General features: G+C 43.7%; 1 protein-coding gene across 2 annotated transcripts; it reads right to left on the bottom strand.

The window, feature by feature from the left end:
• Positions 1-2,777: 2,777 nt before the first annotated feature.
• Positions 2,778-15,370, bottom strand: LOC124112650 (glutamate receptor-like). Of its 2 annotated transcripts, none has more exons than XM_046472782.2 (9): positions 15,179-15,370; positions 13,087-13,144; positions 12,259-12,297; positions 10,587-10,787; positions 9,439-9,775; positions 8,334-8,559; positions 6,252-6,482; positions 4,317-4,620; positions 2,778-3,046 (listed from the first exon to the last, which is right to left on the bottom strand). In XM_046472782.2, the coding sequence occupies exons 2-9, from the start codon at positions 13,138-13,140 to the stop codon at positions 2,948-2,950; spliced, it is 1,491 nt and encodes a 496-aa protein (XP_046328738.2). In that variant the 5' UTR covers positions 13,141-13,144; positions 15,179-15,370; the 3' UTR covers positions 2,778-2,947. The 2 variants fall into 2 exon arrangements, with proteins under 2 accessions (XP_046328738.2, XP_046328737.2); XM_046472781.2 differs by having other exon boundaries at positions 15,207-15,369.
• Positions 15,371-18,619: the final 3,249 nt, after the last annotated feature.

Raw genomic sequence — 18,619 nt, 5'->3', positions numbered from 1 at the left:
TCTTCGGCGTGACGAGCGAACGCTTTAACCACTAGGCTACCCCACCGCCCCTTAAAGTCGAGAATCAGAGTAATAAGTAACACCTTTTAATGTGTGTGTGTGTGTGTGTGTGTGTGTGTGTGTGTGTGTGTATGTGTGCATGTGTGTGCATGTGTGTATGTGTGTATGTGTGTATGTATGTTGGTTGGTTGGTTTGTTGTTTAACGCCGCACTCAGCAATATTCCAGCTATATGACGGCGGTCTGTAAATAATCGAGTCTGAACCAGACAATCCAGTGATTAATATCATGAGCATCGATCCACGCAATTGGGATCGATGACATGCATCAACCAAGTCAGCGAGCCTGACCACCCGATCCCGTTAGTCGCCTTTTACGTCAAGCATAGTCACCTTTTACGGCAAACATGGGTTGCATGTGCGTGCGTGCGTGCGTGCGTGCGTGCGTGCGTGCGTGTGTGTATGTATGTCAATAACAGTTATTTCATATGAAAATGTTAGTGACCCTATAAGTTTCGGCTACCCACTTGTGCTGATCTGATGCCTTCTGTACCCTGTGACGCTTTGACCAACTCAAGCGGGACCGGCGATCGACTTGTCGGTGCAGGCAATACAAGTACAGTAAGGTGGACTGCATCTCAGACACTGTAGCTGATGAAACAGGAGGGCTTTGGTGCTGACACTCCCAACACACATACAATACAATCATAGAATTAAGGGCCTCGCATAAAACATATCACTAATCACTTGGATTTTTTGGTTGTTTAATGTCCCACTCGCCAATAGATGATGTTTCTCGGTAATTTTTCGAATGTGGACTACACAATCCAGTGGTTGATATTAAGAGCAATGATCCACATTGTCCGGGTACGATGGCGCGCAGTACCGTGTCACCGACCTGCCCACCTGATCCATCATGTCAGCTATCACAACCACCAGATGATTGGGAACAACTCTAACCTGGAATTGTACAGATGTTCCACATCCGGGACAGTTCCGAATGAACAATAATAAAAGTCGCACTTTACATGTTGTGGATATCTTATACATCCTTTAGTTTCTGAGGGCATGGCATCTACACCCAAACAGATGTACCTTCGAGGTCATAAATAAAAACTTCCGACTTGGGTTGGTAATTTCAAAGATCCTTCTTTTAGACCCGGCAGTAAAAGTTTAGTCAGGGTAAAAGATCTGTTTTTAATGAGATTTGATGCTGACAATCCAAGAAACAAGTCAAGGACGAATCTTGGATTCAAAACCACAATCATGGGTTTCTCGCACGCTTCAGGAATGCAGCTCTGCACAGCGAATTGATGCGCTTTAGATGACGAGGCCTAAAGTGTAAATAATGTAACAGGCAGTAAAGTTGGGCTTGACTTGGACAAATCTACAAGGGTGTGCCGGTGGAATTGATTAATGGTTGACGTTCACCCAACGGCACCGGAAACAGGTTTAATCAAGAGAGCGGGTCTGAGAGTTCAGCCCGTGCCAGACCTTAGTTTCATTGATTGGTTGTATAACACGTTTTTCGATCAACTGTAACTTGTCATTTTTCCTCAGATCAAACGATGATTGGCAAAGCGTTCTTCACGTAATAACCAATGCATTACGAAGGAAACACATTCCTGATTCCGTTCCAAGCTAGTGTATGGACACGGTTGGATGGTCTGGAAAAGGGACATTCTCTGAAGAATGTAGAAGTCAATATACTCAATAATCCCCGACAATACGTCGTTGGTAATCAATAACCAGACTTTTACCCGGTACGCAAAGGGTATATGCCTGCACAAACTCTCCAGGCGCTATTGTTCTGTTCAATCGCATTCATATCAGATTGTTTCCACAACCACGATGCCTCTGTCTGAATAAAGAATTACCGGGATCGATTTTTCTGAAGTCCCCGAGTTTTATCATAGCCTTCATCGCATATGTCTGTTATGCTGAGTCAACTAAGAATTAGATGACTATCATTAAAAAGAGCACCAAACGCTTTCCAAAGTTATAAGAAATCTCTTCTAAAAGCTCATTCGATTGTACAATTCATAAGCATGTGTGTATGATTCACCATCAAAGGGTGTCGATACCATGCCGAAAGGTAAACGTATCCTGCCACCCCGGTGGCACCCATCACAAACACATGCAAAGGTAAGTCAATTGGTCACTGAAAAACACGGAAACAAATGATAAAAGTCGAAATAGGGAATTGCATCGGGCATCATTTTGGCTCTGATGCGTCAAATTTGGACATTTTTGTAAACCTTTACTGAGGCCTTGATCAGAAAACATTTGAGCAAGAGTCGTATGACGCTCTTTCAAATCTTCACAGAAAAAGCATGCTCGATTGTACTCAAATGTGGTGACATGTAGACACCACAGGTTGGAGCTGCAGAAATATTGCTCCACGTAAATGGAAAGTTGAATATTGTAAAGTTGAAGCCAAATCTGCTGTCATAAAGGCTTGTGCAGAGTTTTGCAAATCTGAATCTTTATGCATACATCTTAATACGAGATGAAGCGGTCTCACTGGTCTCCTTTATTTCTACTTCAGGTGGGTAAATCAGTGGAAGGGAATGTGCTTTTGATGGATATTGAGCCATAACAGATCATCGATATAAAATGTACCTGAAGCTTAAGTTAAACTTCTTTGCCAAACTACCTTGTTTTGATTTTGCCCATAAAGAAACAGAGCAACATAAATCTTGTGTGGTCATTTCACTATTTCACAATTCAATTCTATGCATACCTCTACATATCAAACATATCGTAACAACACTCAGGGTATCAATGAATGCATAACGTCCAGTTTAATCGCATAACAAAAATAGAAAAACGGTAAATCAAACATTGTGCCCATGTGATGTAACGATAACGGGAATCTGATTATGAATGCATACACAACAATGTAGATAACAAAGGTAAGGAGACGAGTATGTATCTGTAATAAGTGTGTTATGAAAGTGAATCATCATTCATGAGTTTGTTCGTTGAGATTCCACAGATAGGGTCCCTTCCTTCGTCTCTCATGGGTTGATGCACGGGGAACTTGGTCTGAAACAGATGAATATTAGTCACTTAACTTTACCTACGAGTTAGTACGTGACAACGGATATTTCGGAAAAGGTGAAGTTAGAGGGGGTTTAACGTTACGTTCAAGATTATTGCACTTATAAAGGGACGTGCATGCACGCGTGCGTGCGTGCGTGTGGCTGCTTGTACTGGTCCGGACTCATGCCGATTTATAGTGCTAGCCAACTGAGATACCATGGTTTGGTTTGTTGTTTTTCGCCGCACTCACCAATATTCCAGCTATATGACGGCGGTCTGTAAATAATCCAGTCTGGACCAGTGATTGACATCATGAGCATCGATCCACGCAATAGGGATAGGATGACATGCATCAACCAAGTCAGCGAGCCTGACCACCCGACCCCGTTAGTCGCCTTTTACGACAAGCATTGTCGCCTTTTACGACAATCATGGGTTTCTGAAGACCTATTCTACCCTATTTTAACATCTTTTGGTATGACGCGGCCGGGAATCGAACCTTGGACCTTCCGCTCTCCAGGCGTACGATCTACCACTAGACCACGGAGGCGGTCATCTCTGACATTCGTAAACGATAGTCCTTCTGAATAAAGTATAGTGAGTCAATTTGGCTTCATCGTCGCATTGGTTTTCATTTCAATCATAAGGCGACTATGCGACTAACGGGATCGGGTGACCTGACCAGATTGATGCATGTCATCGACCCAAGTGCGTGGATTGATGTTCATGATGTCAATCACTGGATTGTCTGGTCCAGACTCGATTCCTTAAAGACCGCCGTCATAAAGCTGGAATATTGCTACGGGCGGCGTTATACAACAAACAAACAAACATATCAATCACAAACACTCTCTACAAGGTACATCAGGCATCGGGAAACAAAATGCAGAAGAATTTTTGCGATGAAGACGGGATGGAGGAGGGTTGTGCTAAGTGGTTTACGATGTTCATATTTTCGAATCCTAAATTGATTCCGTGTACGAACCTTTGTCAGCACCAATCTCTTTTCTCGTGGGTTTGGCCATGACGACCTCCCACATTACGCGGGTCGGTCGGGTAGCCTAGCGGTTAAAGCGTTCGCTCGTCACGCCGAAGACCCGGGTTCGATTCCCGACATAGGTACATTGTGTGAAGCCCATTTCAGGTGTCCCCCGCCGTGATATTGCTGGAATATTGCTAAAAGCGGCGTAAAACCATACTCACTCACTCACCCACATTATGCTAACAGGTCGTAATACAACTGATATAAGAACGGCTATTCATGACATCTTACCGTTACTTTCCGTGACCTTGCATAGGTCACTTCCGCCCCTAGGATGAGAATCGTGACGGCAAGTCCTACAAACAAGACCAGGAACCCCGCACCAAAGGTTCTGAGAGTGACGCTCTTCGCTGCAGTGCCACCTAGCCGGAGACCAAACGTGTCAAGGTAGGAGAGACCGCCTGAGAAGACTTCCTGCTGCCGTCTTTCCTTGCACCCACTGTACATCCATTTGACCTTGACCTTGTAGAGAAACTCGTCCTCCCTCATCTCGAGGAGTTTGTGGTCGATCCGATCACAGAGATTTCCTTCCCATCTGCGTTCAGGAAAATACAATACTTTCAGTCTTGTTGGGTTATTGTTATTTGGGAAAAGTGGGTGTTGCATAGTCGTCTAAGGCGTTGTGCAGAGTTGTGTCCCTTGGGCACGCCAGTATATCTATGATCGTGGGTTCGAATCCCGATTCGCGTTGATCATGTTTTCAAGGTTTGTCAGCACCATACACGTGCTCGTGGGTTTCACCAAAGTGGTAAATGTCTGAGACCTGACCCGTGAAGATCCGTGGAAGACTAGGTCTTCAGCAACCAATGCTTGCTGTAAAAGGCGACTCATCTTGTCGTATGAGGCGACTAACGGGAACGGGTGGTCAGACTCGCTGACTTGGTTGATGCATGTCATCGTATTTCAATTGCGCTGACATTCCCGAGTAAATATGTCTGTCCTGTATTACATTCATTTGCTGTCAGGCATCTTTAGGTATTGGGTCTCCGTGGAGAACCGTGTTATAATTTGTCAGCTGCAACCCATGTTTGGTGTAACATGCGACTAACAGGATCGGGTGGTCAGGCTCGCTGACTTGGTTGACGCATGTCATCGTATCCCAATTGCGTTGATCGATGCTCATGATGTTAATCATAGAATTGTCTGACCAGACAATCCAGTGATTAATATCATGAGCATCGATCCACGCAATTGAGACCGATGACATGCATCAACCAAGTCAGCGAGCCTGACCACCCGATCCCGTTAGTCGCCTCTTACGACAAGCATTGTCACCTTTCACGGCAAGCATGGGTTGCTGAAGACCTATTCTACCCCGGATCTTCACGGGTCAATTCAACGCACCCTGACACGTAATATAACTGGAATAATCTTCAAAGCGGTGTTAAACTCAATGACTCACACTCTTCCCTATATGGACATGGACGCTGACTTTTAGACTATCAATCCTCCAGGTTTTCTTTTACAGGTTACAAGTGTCTGATGCTTCTCGAAAGGGTAAGTGAATGAGTTGTGTTTAAAGCCGCTTTTTAAGTTCTATTTTCATAACACGGCGTGTAAGCTTTATGTGGGAGGAAAACCCGAAGTGATGCATGTCTCAGACGTTTACCACTTTGCTGAAACTAACGTGCACAGGCACGGTGCTGTAACCTAGAAACACAATCGGGGCGACCCGGTATTCGAACGAAGCGACGAACACATGAACCATGTGAGTGAGTGAGTATGGTTTTACGCCGCTTTTAGCAATATTCCAGCAATATCACGGCGGGGGACACCAGAAATGGGCTTCACACATTGTACCCATGCCGGGAATCGAACCCGGGTCGTCGGCGTGACGAACGAACGCTTTAACCACTATGCCTATAGGCTACCCGACCGCCACCAGGAACCATGTGGTCAGGCTCTGTCACAGACGAAATGTGTGGCATCATACCGGCAACAATTGACCTAACTAAGTTATCAACTGTTGGTGTGTCTGGATTTAAAAATTCAACACCGACCAGACGATATCATCCTGCTCTCAACACGCATGGGGAACATGGGCAGGGAATTCTACCAACGAGTGTCTGCGAAACACCTCGGCTTGAACCTATTCCACAAATCACCAGCTGTGTTAGATCAAGAACAAGATTCAAATGTTGAATTAATGGGTGGAACACCGTCTACCTGCACGCAAACCCATATGCTTGTTCGTCCATATGGGTTCCAAGGACAACCAGGTCACAGGGTTCTTTCTCGGCCTCGAACTCCGCCAGGGGTCCCTCCATGATGAACGCAAAGTTGCCATTCCCCTGTCTCAGCCTGTCCAGTCCCTGCTTGGTACTTGTGATGAAGACACTAGGATGGAAGGAATTCATGGCCTGCCACATTCTCTGCACCATCGGCTTCTCGGAGTTCCTGTTGACAGAAACGTTATCATTCATTCATTCATTCATTCATTCATTCATTCATTCATTCATTCATTCATTCATTCATTCATTCATTCATTCATTCATTCATTCATTCATTCATTCATTCATTCATTCATTCATTCATTCATTCATTCATTCATTCATTCATTCATTCATTCATTCATTCATTCATTCATGGGTGTTGGGTGAATGAGTGACTGGAGGTGTGAGTGACAGGGGGAGTGAGTGAGTGTGTGAGTGACTGGAGGAATGAGTGAGTGGAGGAGTGAGTGACAGGAGTGAGTGACTGGAGTGAGTGAGTGAGTGAGTGAGTGAGTGAGTGAGTGAGGTTTGGCGCCGCTTTTAGCAATATCACGGCGGAGGAACCGGAAATGGGCTTCATACATTGTACCCATCTAGGGAATAGAACCCGGGTCTGCGGTGTGACGAGCGAGTTTGTTTGGTTTGTTTGTTTTCAACGCCGCATTTAGCAATGTTCCAACTATATGACGGCGGTCTCTAAATATTCGAGTCTGGACCAGACAATCTAGTGATTGACATCATCCACGCAATTGGGATACGATGGCATGGACCATTAACAAAGTCAGCGAGCCTAACCACCCTCTTACGACAAGCATAGTCGCCTTTTACGGAAATTATGGATGAGGAGTAAGGGATGGAGTGAGTAAGTGAGTGAGTGAGTATGGTTTTAGGACGCATTTACCAATATCCCAGCAATATCACGGCGGTGAACACCAGAAATGGCCTTCACACATTGTATCCATGTAGGGAATAAAACTCGGGTCTTCGATGTGACGAGCTAATGGTTTAACCACAAGGCTACCCCACGGCCCAAATATGTGTGTGTGAGTGAGTCGGTTTGGATTAATGACGCTTTCAACAGCTGTGTATCTACATAGCAGTTTGACGTGTGAGGAACGACCCAATTATTTAAACGTTAACGCTCAAAACACCAGAGGCGGGACAGGAAGCGCGAGGTCGGCCTAGTGGTTAAAGCGTTCGCTAGTCACGATGAAGACCCGGGTTCGATTCCCGACATGGGTACAATGTGTGAAGCTCATTTCTGCCGTCCCCCGCCGTGATATTGCTGGAATATTGCTAAAAGCGGAAATAAACTCACTCACACACTCACTCACTCACTTGAACGCGACGTGAAACCCCATTTCACTACAGGTGGACCATCAGTTGGGATGGGTGGTGGTCAGGTCCCATTGACAGCTTCTTTGACACCTTCCCGTATGGTTTGTTTGTTTGTCTGTTTGTTTGTTGTTTAACGCCGGACTCAGCAAGTCCATCTATATGACGGCGGTCTGTAAATAATCCAATCTGGACCAGACATTCCAGTGGCATCGATCCACACAATTGGGAAACGATGACATGCATCAACGAAGTCAGCGAACCTGATCATGACCACCCGATCCCGTTATCTCTCACGACCAGCGTAGGCTACTGGGGACGAATTCTTACCCGGAATTCCCAAAGAGTCTTAATTAAGTTGCCTCCTACGGCCAACAATGGGGTGCTGCGGACATATGCTACCACTTGGAATGAAACAGTGTCTCCCCAACGAAAGTCCCAGCGCTCTTCCCGCCCCTTGCCACAGAACAACAAATGGTCGGTCATCTGCTATTGGGGGCGGCCGGGTAGCCAAGTGGTAAAAGCGTTCGGTCGTAACGCCGAAGACCCGGGTTCGATTTCCGACATGGGTACATGTGTGAAGCCATTTTTGGTGTCCCTCGCCGTGATATTGCTGGAATATTGCTAAGAGCGGCGTAAAACCATACTCACTCAATCACTCACTCACTCACTCATCTGCTCTTGTTGAGCGTCGACTTACTTGAAGTAATCGAGAGTGAGGCTTGGTTTGAACACGCCGTACTGGACCTGCGTCTGGCGGGACAGCTCGTCGAAGCTGTGGAAGGGGATGCCGTTGATGACAGTGTCGCGGGAGAGGAAGATGGCGGTGAGGCTGGCGGTGAAGGTGATGAGGATGAGGATACAGAACAGCCACCAGACGGAGGCCAGGAAGCGCCCAGACGGAGACCGCGGGGAATTGATGTGATCTGCAGAGAGCAAAGGGATGGGTCAGCGTCAATATCAATTTGATGCTAATTACAGGTCAAGTGAGAGGCAATCAATCCCGCGCATTGTGTGTAGTTATCGTCCGGTAGAAAGGGTTTCCGGATTAACGGGGTCCGAATTATCAACATTTCACAGTTCTCGATATATTGTCTGTTTGATGTGAAAGAAAACCCCAAAATGGCGTATGTCATAGACGTTTATAAACACCGTTCAAACCCACAGGCCAAGGCAAGGGTATGAATAAGGACAGCCAATATGGGACTTGAACCGGTCTTGTTGTTTGTCGTTTAAAGCCAGACTCAGTACTATTCCAGCCATATGAAAGTGGTCCGTAAAACAAGAGAATGGGCCAGATAATCCAATGGTTTTCATGAGCATCGATCTACGCTATAAGGATAAGATGACATGCATCAACCATGTTATCGAGCCTGACCACCCGATCCCGTTAGTTGCCTCTTGCGACAAGCATAGTCGCCTTTTAACGGCAAGCATGGGTTGCTGCAAAACAATTCTAATTATAACCCGTATCTCCACAGGGACCCAATACCTAGAGATACCTGACAAATAATGGATGTAATACAGGATAGATATCTTTACTCGGGAGTGAGTGCGTGGTTGTTGTTTAACGCCGCACTCAGCAATAATCCAGTCTGTAATTATTTGAATCTTGGCCAAGCAAACCGGTGTTTGTTTGTTTGTTTGTTTGTTTGTGTGTTGTTGTTTAACGCCACACTCGGCAATATTCATGATATATGAGTACAAGTACAAGTATGATACAAGTTATGCGATCATATTAAAAACAGTAACTCTGTGCCTAAGGTTTACAATGGGGGGGGGGGGGAGGGGCAAGAAGTACTCACTTCGCTGGACGAGTATACAGCACAGGGTGTATAGCTTTCCACAGGGCAGTCCTCTACACTCGACATCATTGGATCGTTGTCCTAAGTTGTCTTCAAATGGGCTGAATCTGTCTATGGCGTATGATAAGCAGCCAATCACAAGCCACAAGACAAATATGACTACCCAGAGTCCGGCAGTGAATGGCGTAAGCATGATGTACCAAGGCTGCTGATTCGTCCACGGGTCGGGTGGCCGGTACAGGATGCGAAGGCCGGCTAACATGAATGGCTGCGTGAACTTGACGACCTTTGCCCTCTGCGAGTTGATGGTCAGATGCGACAACGCAAGGTCAGAGTTCTGAGAGAGATAAACTCAATATATATTTTTTCAGGTTTTCAAACATATTCATGATCAGAAGACGTATCAGTTGATTTTCATTTGACTGAAATTATTGTCTAAAGTCAAACACGTAGATGTGCTAATATGACTTGAAAACGACTTTTGTATTAAATGCGCATTTTGTTTTTTAAGGTTCTGTAATTTTTTATATGTATTCAAACAAGGAGATGTACCGATGGTGTTTTTTGTTTGTTGTTTCACGCCACACAGCAATATTCCAGCTACATGCAGGACATATATCGTTACAAAGCAGTTAGTGAGTTAAAATGGTCTGTAAATAATCGAGTCCTGACATCGTGAGCATCGATGTACGCAACTGGGATAGTCAGCGAGTCTGACCACCCCAACCCCTTAGTCGCCTCTTTCGACTGACAACCTTCAACTAACTGCATTTTACAATTGTTCACCTTTCTACAGGTGTTGAGAAATTCGAGACATAAGGCCGGTTTAGAGGTTATAGGATAGACTTCGTTACAAGGCAGTTACTGAGTTAATGTTGTGTCATGCCGCACTCAGCTGTATTCCAACTACATAATGGCGGCCTGTACATAATCGAGGGGAACCAGCCAAATTAGTGAGTGGCATCATGAGCAGCGAGCCACGCCATCGCCGCACGATCACAGGCAGTCAAACCTGTCGCCTAGTCTCGCCCCAACCCATCTAGTAGACAAGCAAGACGTATTTGGAAGGGAGGGAGGTGTGTGTGTGGGAGGGATGCTAGTAGTGGAGGCATTATTTTTAAAAATAACTAAGCTCTCGTCTTTCCTACATTATTGATCAGCTCCGAAACAAGTCCATTCCATTTCCCTGGCTCCACCTCGTAGCCAAACTTGCCGTCGTAGACCACGCGAATGTTGTAGGTGAAGTGGAGGCGACGGGCGAGTTCGTCCAGGATGTCGATCAACATCCCCTCATACTTCTTGGTGTCGGAGGGGGGCTGAGTGGTCTTCTCCATCACAAACGGCGGCTCCTAGAACAGAACACGTCCTCCATCACTTGAAGACAGAGCAGCGATGTCATGGTCAAACACACTAAGCAAGTCTAGGTCTGATCAATACCACACTTTCGAAACACAGATATACAGATACATCATGATCAGATATCTTTTGTCACGTAAGGTTTCTCGTTTCACTCCCCACTCAGCGATATTCCAGGTGTATGAATAAGCGAGACTAGACCCGACAATCTAGTGATTGATATTGTGAGCAACAACCACGCTGTCGAGCTACATTGACACGTAATCAACTGAGCCTAACCATCCTATCCATCAAGTCGTTACCTTCGACAAGGATTGATTGCTAGGGACCAATTCTAACCCGTTACCCAGGTTCCCAAGTTAATCGTCTCTTGAGACTAGAAATGGGGTGCATATATCTGTCGACGCCCATTTGACGGTACACACGCTTTGCAAATCCTACAGTCGACGGAAATCTGCACATTAACGAGTGAGTGAGTGAGTGAGTGAATGAGTTGGGTTTAACGCCGCTTTTAACAGTATTCCAGTTATATCGCGGCGTGTCAGCTTAATGTGGGAGGAAAGCCCGAAGTGATGCAGGTCTCAGACGTTTACCACTTCGGTGAAACCCACGAGCACCCGTATGGTGCTGATGAACCTGGAAACATAATCGGGGCGAACCGGGATTCGAACCCGAACCCAATCATAAGTTTCTGGCGTGCCCAAAGGACGCAACTCTGCACAGCGAATCGCGGCGCCTTAGACGACTGGGCCACCCATGACCCTGCACCTTTACGAACCAAATGTCTAGTTGGTTACGCGATTTTGATAGGACTCGTAAGTCCAGACAAAATGTAACTCCGGAATTCCAGCCTAGTTCGGCAAAGTTGGAAACTGGACTTCTATAGTTTGTAAACACCCTTGCCTCAGGAAGATGAAAAGTTCGATAATCGGATGCTCACAATGAGTACTGTAAACAAGGATCGCATTCCACAAAAAGATCGTAACGCTAAGACTAAGTAAAGAAAAAAGTCTATGTTTGTTTGTTGTTAAACGCCGCACTCAGACATATTCCAGCTGTATCACTGCGGCCTCCAACATCATCGAGTCTGGAACAGACAACCCAGTGGTTGACATCATGAGCATCGATACGTCTGTGTTTAAGATCATCTTGCACGAAGATCACTTTGTAGAACGGCGCCCTGAACATCACAGAGAGGCAACAGTTGGTCCAGTGTCGCAACATACTTACCATCCGTGACGATCAGGGTTAGAATAGTTCTTCTGCAAACCCATTGGATCTTGTGGTCAGGGTCGCTGACTTGGTTGATGCATGTCATCGTGTCCCAATTGCGTGGATCGATGCTCGTGATGTCAATCACTGGATTGTCTGGTCCAGACTTCATGGTGTACAGACCACCGTCATACAGCAGGAATATTGCTCAGTGCGGCGTTAAACAATAAACAAACAAAACGCCATACTCACCAGCAGAGTTACGACTTCATGATGTTCGCCACAGACAGCCTGCGAAACGCAAGAACAGAGGATAGTTACATGGAGGATATAAAATGGTGGTTGATAAATACATTGTTAGATCATAATGTGTCGTGGTTTTAAGTGGCATCATCAATTCTAATGATGCCAATAGATGAGATAGACAACGGAGTTGACATCGTTAAATATTTTGTTCATCACATAAATCGACCCGTGAAGATCCGGGGTAGAATAGGTCTTCAGCAATCTATGCTTGCCGTAAAAGGCGACTATGCTCGTCGTAAAAGGCGACTATGCTCGTCGTAAAAGGCGACTAACGGGATCGGTTGATGCATGTCATCGATCCCAACTGAGTTGATCGATGCTCATGATGGTAATCACTGGATTGGTATACGATGACATGCATCAACGAGGTCAGCAAGCCTGACCACCCGATCCCGTTAGTGGCCTTTTACAAGCATAGTCGCCAGTTACGGCAATGGGTAACTGAAGACCTATTGATCCAGACTGGACCATTTACAGACCGCCGTCATATAGCTTGAATATTGCTGAGTGAGGCGTTAAACAACAAACAAACAAAAGCAATAAGAGAAATGCTTTCAAAGGGAATAAAATGTTAAGCATAGAATTAAGATCCGGTTGCCAGATCCCCGATCTCTTCTGCCCTGGATCTTCACGGGTCTTAATCCAGACTGCGTTTTTATCGGGATGGTGTAAAACCATGTTTCTACCCTGTTTCGGAAAAGAATGGACTGCAGTATAGACTTCCCTGTGAGATTGTTAAACATTTCCTTGTGTTTGTGTGTTTGATTTACTTACGTTCATGGTGACGCTTGTCATAATAATGTAGCATACGAATGACAGGGTCGACATTTTTCTGAAATGTGAATACAGGAATACAATTTATATGGTCACAATTTTATATGGTTCATTGGAGGGCACGTCTGAGGCGCCGTGTTTGGCTGTGTAGAGTTGCGTCCCTTGGCCAAGCCAGAAACCTATGATTGTGGGTTCGAATCCCGGTTCGCCCCGATTATATATTATATTATTGTCAGCACCATACCCGTGCTCGTGGGTTTCGCCGAAGTGGTAAACGTCTGAGACCTGCATCACTTCGGGCTTTCCTCACACATTAAGCTGACACGCCGTGATATAACTGGAGCCGCCAAATTTAGCAGGCATCAACAGTGTATTTCATTTGTTTGACCATTTGCCAAGAGAATAGAAATACCTGCAAAACCAGAATATTTTTTAGACAAACTTGTTGCAGCAATGTACTTTTTGTGGCAGAAAAGTTGTTTTGTCAACATTTTGAAGGAGAATGTTTTTTTTCAAGAATTTTCACGAACAATATATTTTCTTCGATAAAATTCCAGGCACCCAGAATATCAAATTGTCGGCGCCTTACGATAGCGGTGGGCTAACATCACTTCAATGAATTAGTGGAATGTGCACAAGGTTCTGGAGTTTGAAATGTCACAGTGACAGGCATAATGTCTGCTTAAACCGGACCTCGATGGCTGTTCAGCATCTGCACACCAACATCCGCTGATCGAAGTATGCAATACCTATTGCGATATTACGGAAATCTCCTAAAACGAACAAACGCACGCACGCTCTATATTTACTTTTTTCTCATTACCTGCAATGAAGCTTAACATGGGTCAGTCCCATGCCTAAATCGCATCCTAATCGAACGCCAACATCTCAATCAGACTTGTTTATTCAAAGACCGCCTCCATACGGCTGGAATATTGCTGAGTGCGGAGTTCAACACAAACAATTAAAAAAAACAAATCATATACCCTGTCATAAATAACCAGCTTCACTCACCTCCGCTTCAATACAACATGTCAAAATATTGAGATATCATTTTTGAAAAACGACACGTGAACTGTGTATTTGTCACCGTCAACTTTCAACAACTACATGAAATATGCTTTTCATAATTCATTATAATATACACGGTCAAATACGTTTTGAATAAGTTCGACCTCGTAAAAGTTGTTCTTTGAAATTTATGTGAAATGGCATGACCATCTAAAGATCTCGTAACTTATCTTTTGAAAATTTTATACCGGAGTTACTTTTTTTATTAAATTTCTATAATTGTTTTGTCATAACTTTCTAAAAGGCGACGCTCATAGCGGACAGCGCGATTCGATCATTTTTTTGTTCGCTTCTCTTTTTCGAGGTAAGGTTGATTCTTTTGTTGTTTAACGCCGCATTTAGCAATATTCCAGCTATATTACGGCGATCTGTAAATAATCGAGTCTGGACCAGACAATCCAGTGATTGATATCATGAGCATCGATCCACGCAATTGGGATTGGTGGTAACGAGGTATGGTTTCTTTCTGTTTGATATATGGTCTTCTGCTGAAGGATTTGTGCGCCACCTATGGAAGTCCATTATGGCCGCAAATTATATATTTTTTATCTTGAATGTCCACGTTCCTTTCTGGCAACAATGTCAGCTCCAAGCAAAAAGTAAAACCTTCATTTGCTCAATTCAGCCATCTTGAATTTTCAACATCGTGCAATTTTCTCATTAGTTGAATCGTCAACTGAATTGGAACTTAGTTTCTTGCATTTTCGTAAACGTTTCTTGAATTAACAAGATATTATCTTGCATTATTAACAATAATATAAAATGGGATAGCCCTTATGGGCCTCCGTAGGAACGTGTTCAATCCTCCTTGATCAAACATACATTAAGTGTGAAACACGAACACATGTTCGTTGAACGTGTCTAAATGATCCATCAAAAACCGCAAAGACCCATCACATTCTATAAATCTCATCGCATCATATTTCAGCTGTTCCTTCAAAAACATGCTCTTGCCACATGAGGTCGAACTAAAACTTGTTTGTACTTTAAAACATGTTCCTTTTAACAAACATATACATACCTACAGTCTCGTATATCTGTCTACTTACGATTAAGCAAGATTCCGGGACATAAAATAGTTTCAACTGTTGCAGAAGTCGGCCCAACAACGAACTTCGATCAAAGGGCGACAGTATTCACGTGCAAATCGTGCGCCAGCTGTTTCAGTAACGATGATTGGCAGGGTCGGTCCACTAGTTTTCATTTGTGGACAATAGATGTGATCACAGATCCTTCGTGTGTGTCGTGGTTGATCTGACACCTCACCTTATATTGAATATTTATCAGGCCTGGAGTTGTTTTTCATCTTAAAATTTCAATGAAGTTGTTTTTGTGTATTGGGGTGTATTCAGGCATATACGCAATAATTAACACGAGCTCTGTTATTTATCATAGCATGACTTATCACAAGGGTCATTTACAATATTTACATCTAAATCCTATTTACTTGGGGTAATTGACAGCTCTCAATTACGCTAATGTTAGCAGTAGACGTGTTGTTCATTCTCTCTGAACGTGTGATAGACCAAACTATGCAAAACGTCCCGGCCCGTGTGATGATCCGGGCTTAGACCTTAAATTGTTCTAAGTCCAATTTTGGTAACATTCAAGTTATTGGGTGATTATACATTATTATATAACTTCTGATAAATTTCTGGGGCACGGGTGGCCCAGTCGTCCAAGGCGGGGCAATTCGGTGAGCAGAGTTGCGTCCCTTGGGCACGTCGGAAATGTATGATTCGCCCCTATTATGTTTCTAGGTTTGTCAGCACCATCACTCACTATGCCAAAAGGAGTTAAAACAGTCTGAAACTAAATCTGCCGATCTTATCGAACCAATTATTTCAGTGGAGATTAACCAATGTTGCGACTGTACTTTTGTCTATTTAAAACAGAGTTTGAACTTACAAGTCTGTCAACTGAAATCCCTTTTCACATCTTGACGTTTCTTTCTTTCGATGTACTCGTGGACTAATGACGACATGTAAAAGGATTTCAGGGAATGATTGAAGATACGCCTATAATGTGTAGTGATATTGAGTTAAATGAGAGAACATTTCAACATTTCAGCTCCATGAGCTGCTAAGAAAAATCAGTTTGGTTTAGATCCCCCCAACGCTGGTATCAGTGCCAATGCTTCTGCAATTGACCACACCCTTTGTCACTAAGACCGGAAACCTTTAATGGTTAGATTAGACTCATATCCGAGTGTCAATTCTTGCTTTCTTGATCAGTCTGCCGAGCTCGGAGCTCATAAATTTAGAACATCGTGATAACTATCAAACGTCAATCCCATAAATAACCAGTCTGGATTATCCGAGGAAACAGATTCCATTGGGCAGAAAAGGCAACGTAGCGGTAATAAAAAAACAAAATATTGTATGAGAGGGTCACTGAAAATGAGCGATGACACTGGTTGTTCGCGAAAAGGGTAATTTAAGCAAGTCTCGGCTTAGCAGTAGCACCCTTCCCTTAACTCACACAATTTGCATATATTTGTTTAGATTTCTTGCCATAAAAATGACGTGAGGTGAGGTGAGGTTGGGTTTAACGACACAATGGAAGCTAATACTTTACAGTTATAATTTAGGCTCTGGCTTCCAGTTGTTCACAACTATCAGCGCTGTCTATTTCTAATCACCAATTAGCGCCAATTATCAGTGTGCTCCCCTTGTTAAGTTGCATAGAAATCCTAAAGTTTTTTTTTTCACTTGAAATGGTGGACCCCCATTTATTGTTCCATTGACCTGCTCCGTCCAGGACTGACAGAGAAGTATTTCGGAATGTAATATATCTCTGAGTTTTAACCATTAATTACACTCACTCACTCACTCACTCACTCACTCACTCACTCACTCACTCACTCACTCACTCACTCACTCACTCACTCACTCACTCACTCACTCACTCACTCACTCACTCACTTTGGAGATTTAACGTGCGCTTTCCGACTGATGCGTATTTCGCACAAGGGCCCGGCCAGGCCATTTAATGTGTTTCCGAAAGGGGCGAAAGTGGTGTGCGCAACCCAAGAGGGGGCTTTAGGGGTTGCTTATATAGAATTTGGGAATTTTTAGATTTGGAATAGATGCCGATGGGATTGGGGAGGAGAACTAAGGGAGCTGGGTATGGTGGATGTTTGGTTATTTTATGTAATTTTGATTTGGTAGATTATAGTGTTTTTAGATGCGTTTTATTAGTTCCGTTTTGATTAAGAATACGCCTAAGGCCTTGAAGTTTTCTAGTTTATTTTGTGGGTTTAGTATTGCTTCTAGAGTGAAAGCCTTGTTTAGATTGAGTTTAGAGAGAGTTTTCGGCGTTTTCATTACCGTATATTCCTACGTGGGCGGGTATCCACAAGAAGGTTATTTGTTGCCTGCCTTAGTTAGGTCGTTGGAGCTTTTGAGTATTTGATTTATTAATTTAGGTCGGTTTTTGGTATTTTTGTTTTGGAGGGCGTGTAGTCCACTTAGGGAGTCGGTAAGTATTAGGATTTTAAGTATTGTATTGGGATTCTTGATTATGGAGGGCTGAGGCCATGCCCATTAGTTCTGCCGTGAATATTGATTGGTTGTTTGGGAGTCGGAAGGATTGTGTGGTTTTAGTTGGTTGTGTGGTATGGACTCTGAAACCTGTGTGTTTGGAGGTCGGATCTGAAGATCCATCCGTGTAAATGTGACACCAATTTGGCCAATTTTCGTGTATGTATGCTAGTGCGGTGGTTTTAGCTATGAATGGGTCGGTTTGTTTATTTATTTGGCTAGCTAGTGTTGTGTCTATTTTGGGTATTTTAAGTTTAGGGGTGTTTGCAGTTTTGTTTAAGATTTTTAATTTGGTGTTCATTTAGGTAGTTTGTTATTCTTTGGGATATTGGGGTAAGTAAGGGGTGTTTACGAGCTAGAGCTTGGTTTTGGGGGCTGATATTTTGGTTTATTAAGTTTTGGATGAGAGGGTTTGATTGGGACGCGGCCCAGAAATTTAATTTAATTACAACCAAGTAATGAAGGTATATATATGCGTGACATGTTGTGATAAGTAGCAGATTAACATGGACGACAACGGGTAATAGATAACTAGAGCATACAGATAATTGGATGAAGCTTAATGTACAGAAACAATGCCAAATAGCACACAGGTAACGAAGCCAGATGTACAGTGGATTAAAAGATTCTATCAAGCTGATTGGATACTAATTAAACGAGTCTTTTGCTTGATTTAATCTCCATAGACGCGTTATAATGATTCACCATTTGTGGCATACAATTGTAAACTATAGTGATATACTTAGAACATATTTCATTGTTATAATAATGCGTAGTCATGGTGTAGGAATATACAATGTTTTAGCACATGTTAAAATGCATATATATGTACACCTTGCAATACAATGTATATTTATAATTAAGTCCATATTTGCAACTGAACAAACGGTAGCTGTAGCCGCCATCGTGGATTCCAAACC

Source organism: Haliotis rufescens, unplaced genomic scaffold (genome assembly GCF_023055435.1).
Source record: "Haliotis rufescens isolate VD_foot unplaced genomic scaffold, xgHalRufe1.0.p SCAF_95, whole genome shotgun sequence".
Classification (NCBI taxonomy): domain Eukaryota; kingdom Metazoa; phylum Mollusca; class Gastropoda; order Lepetellida; family Haliotidae; genus Haliotis; species Haliotis rufescens.
The sequence above is the reverse complement of the archived record's forward strand: the minus strand, read 5'-3'. Positions and strand labels throughout refer to the sequence as shown.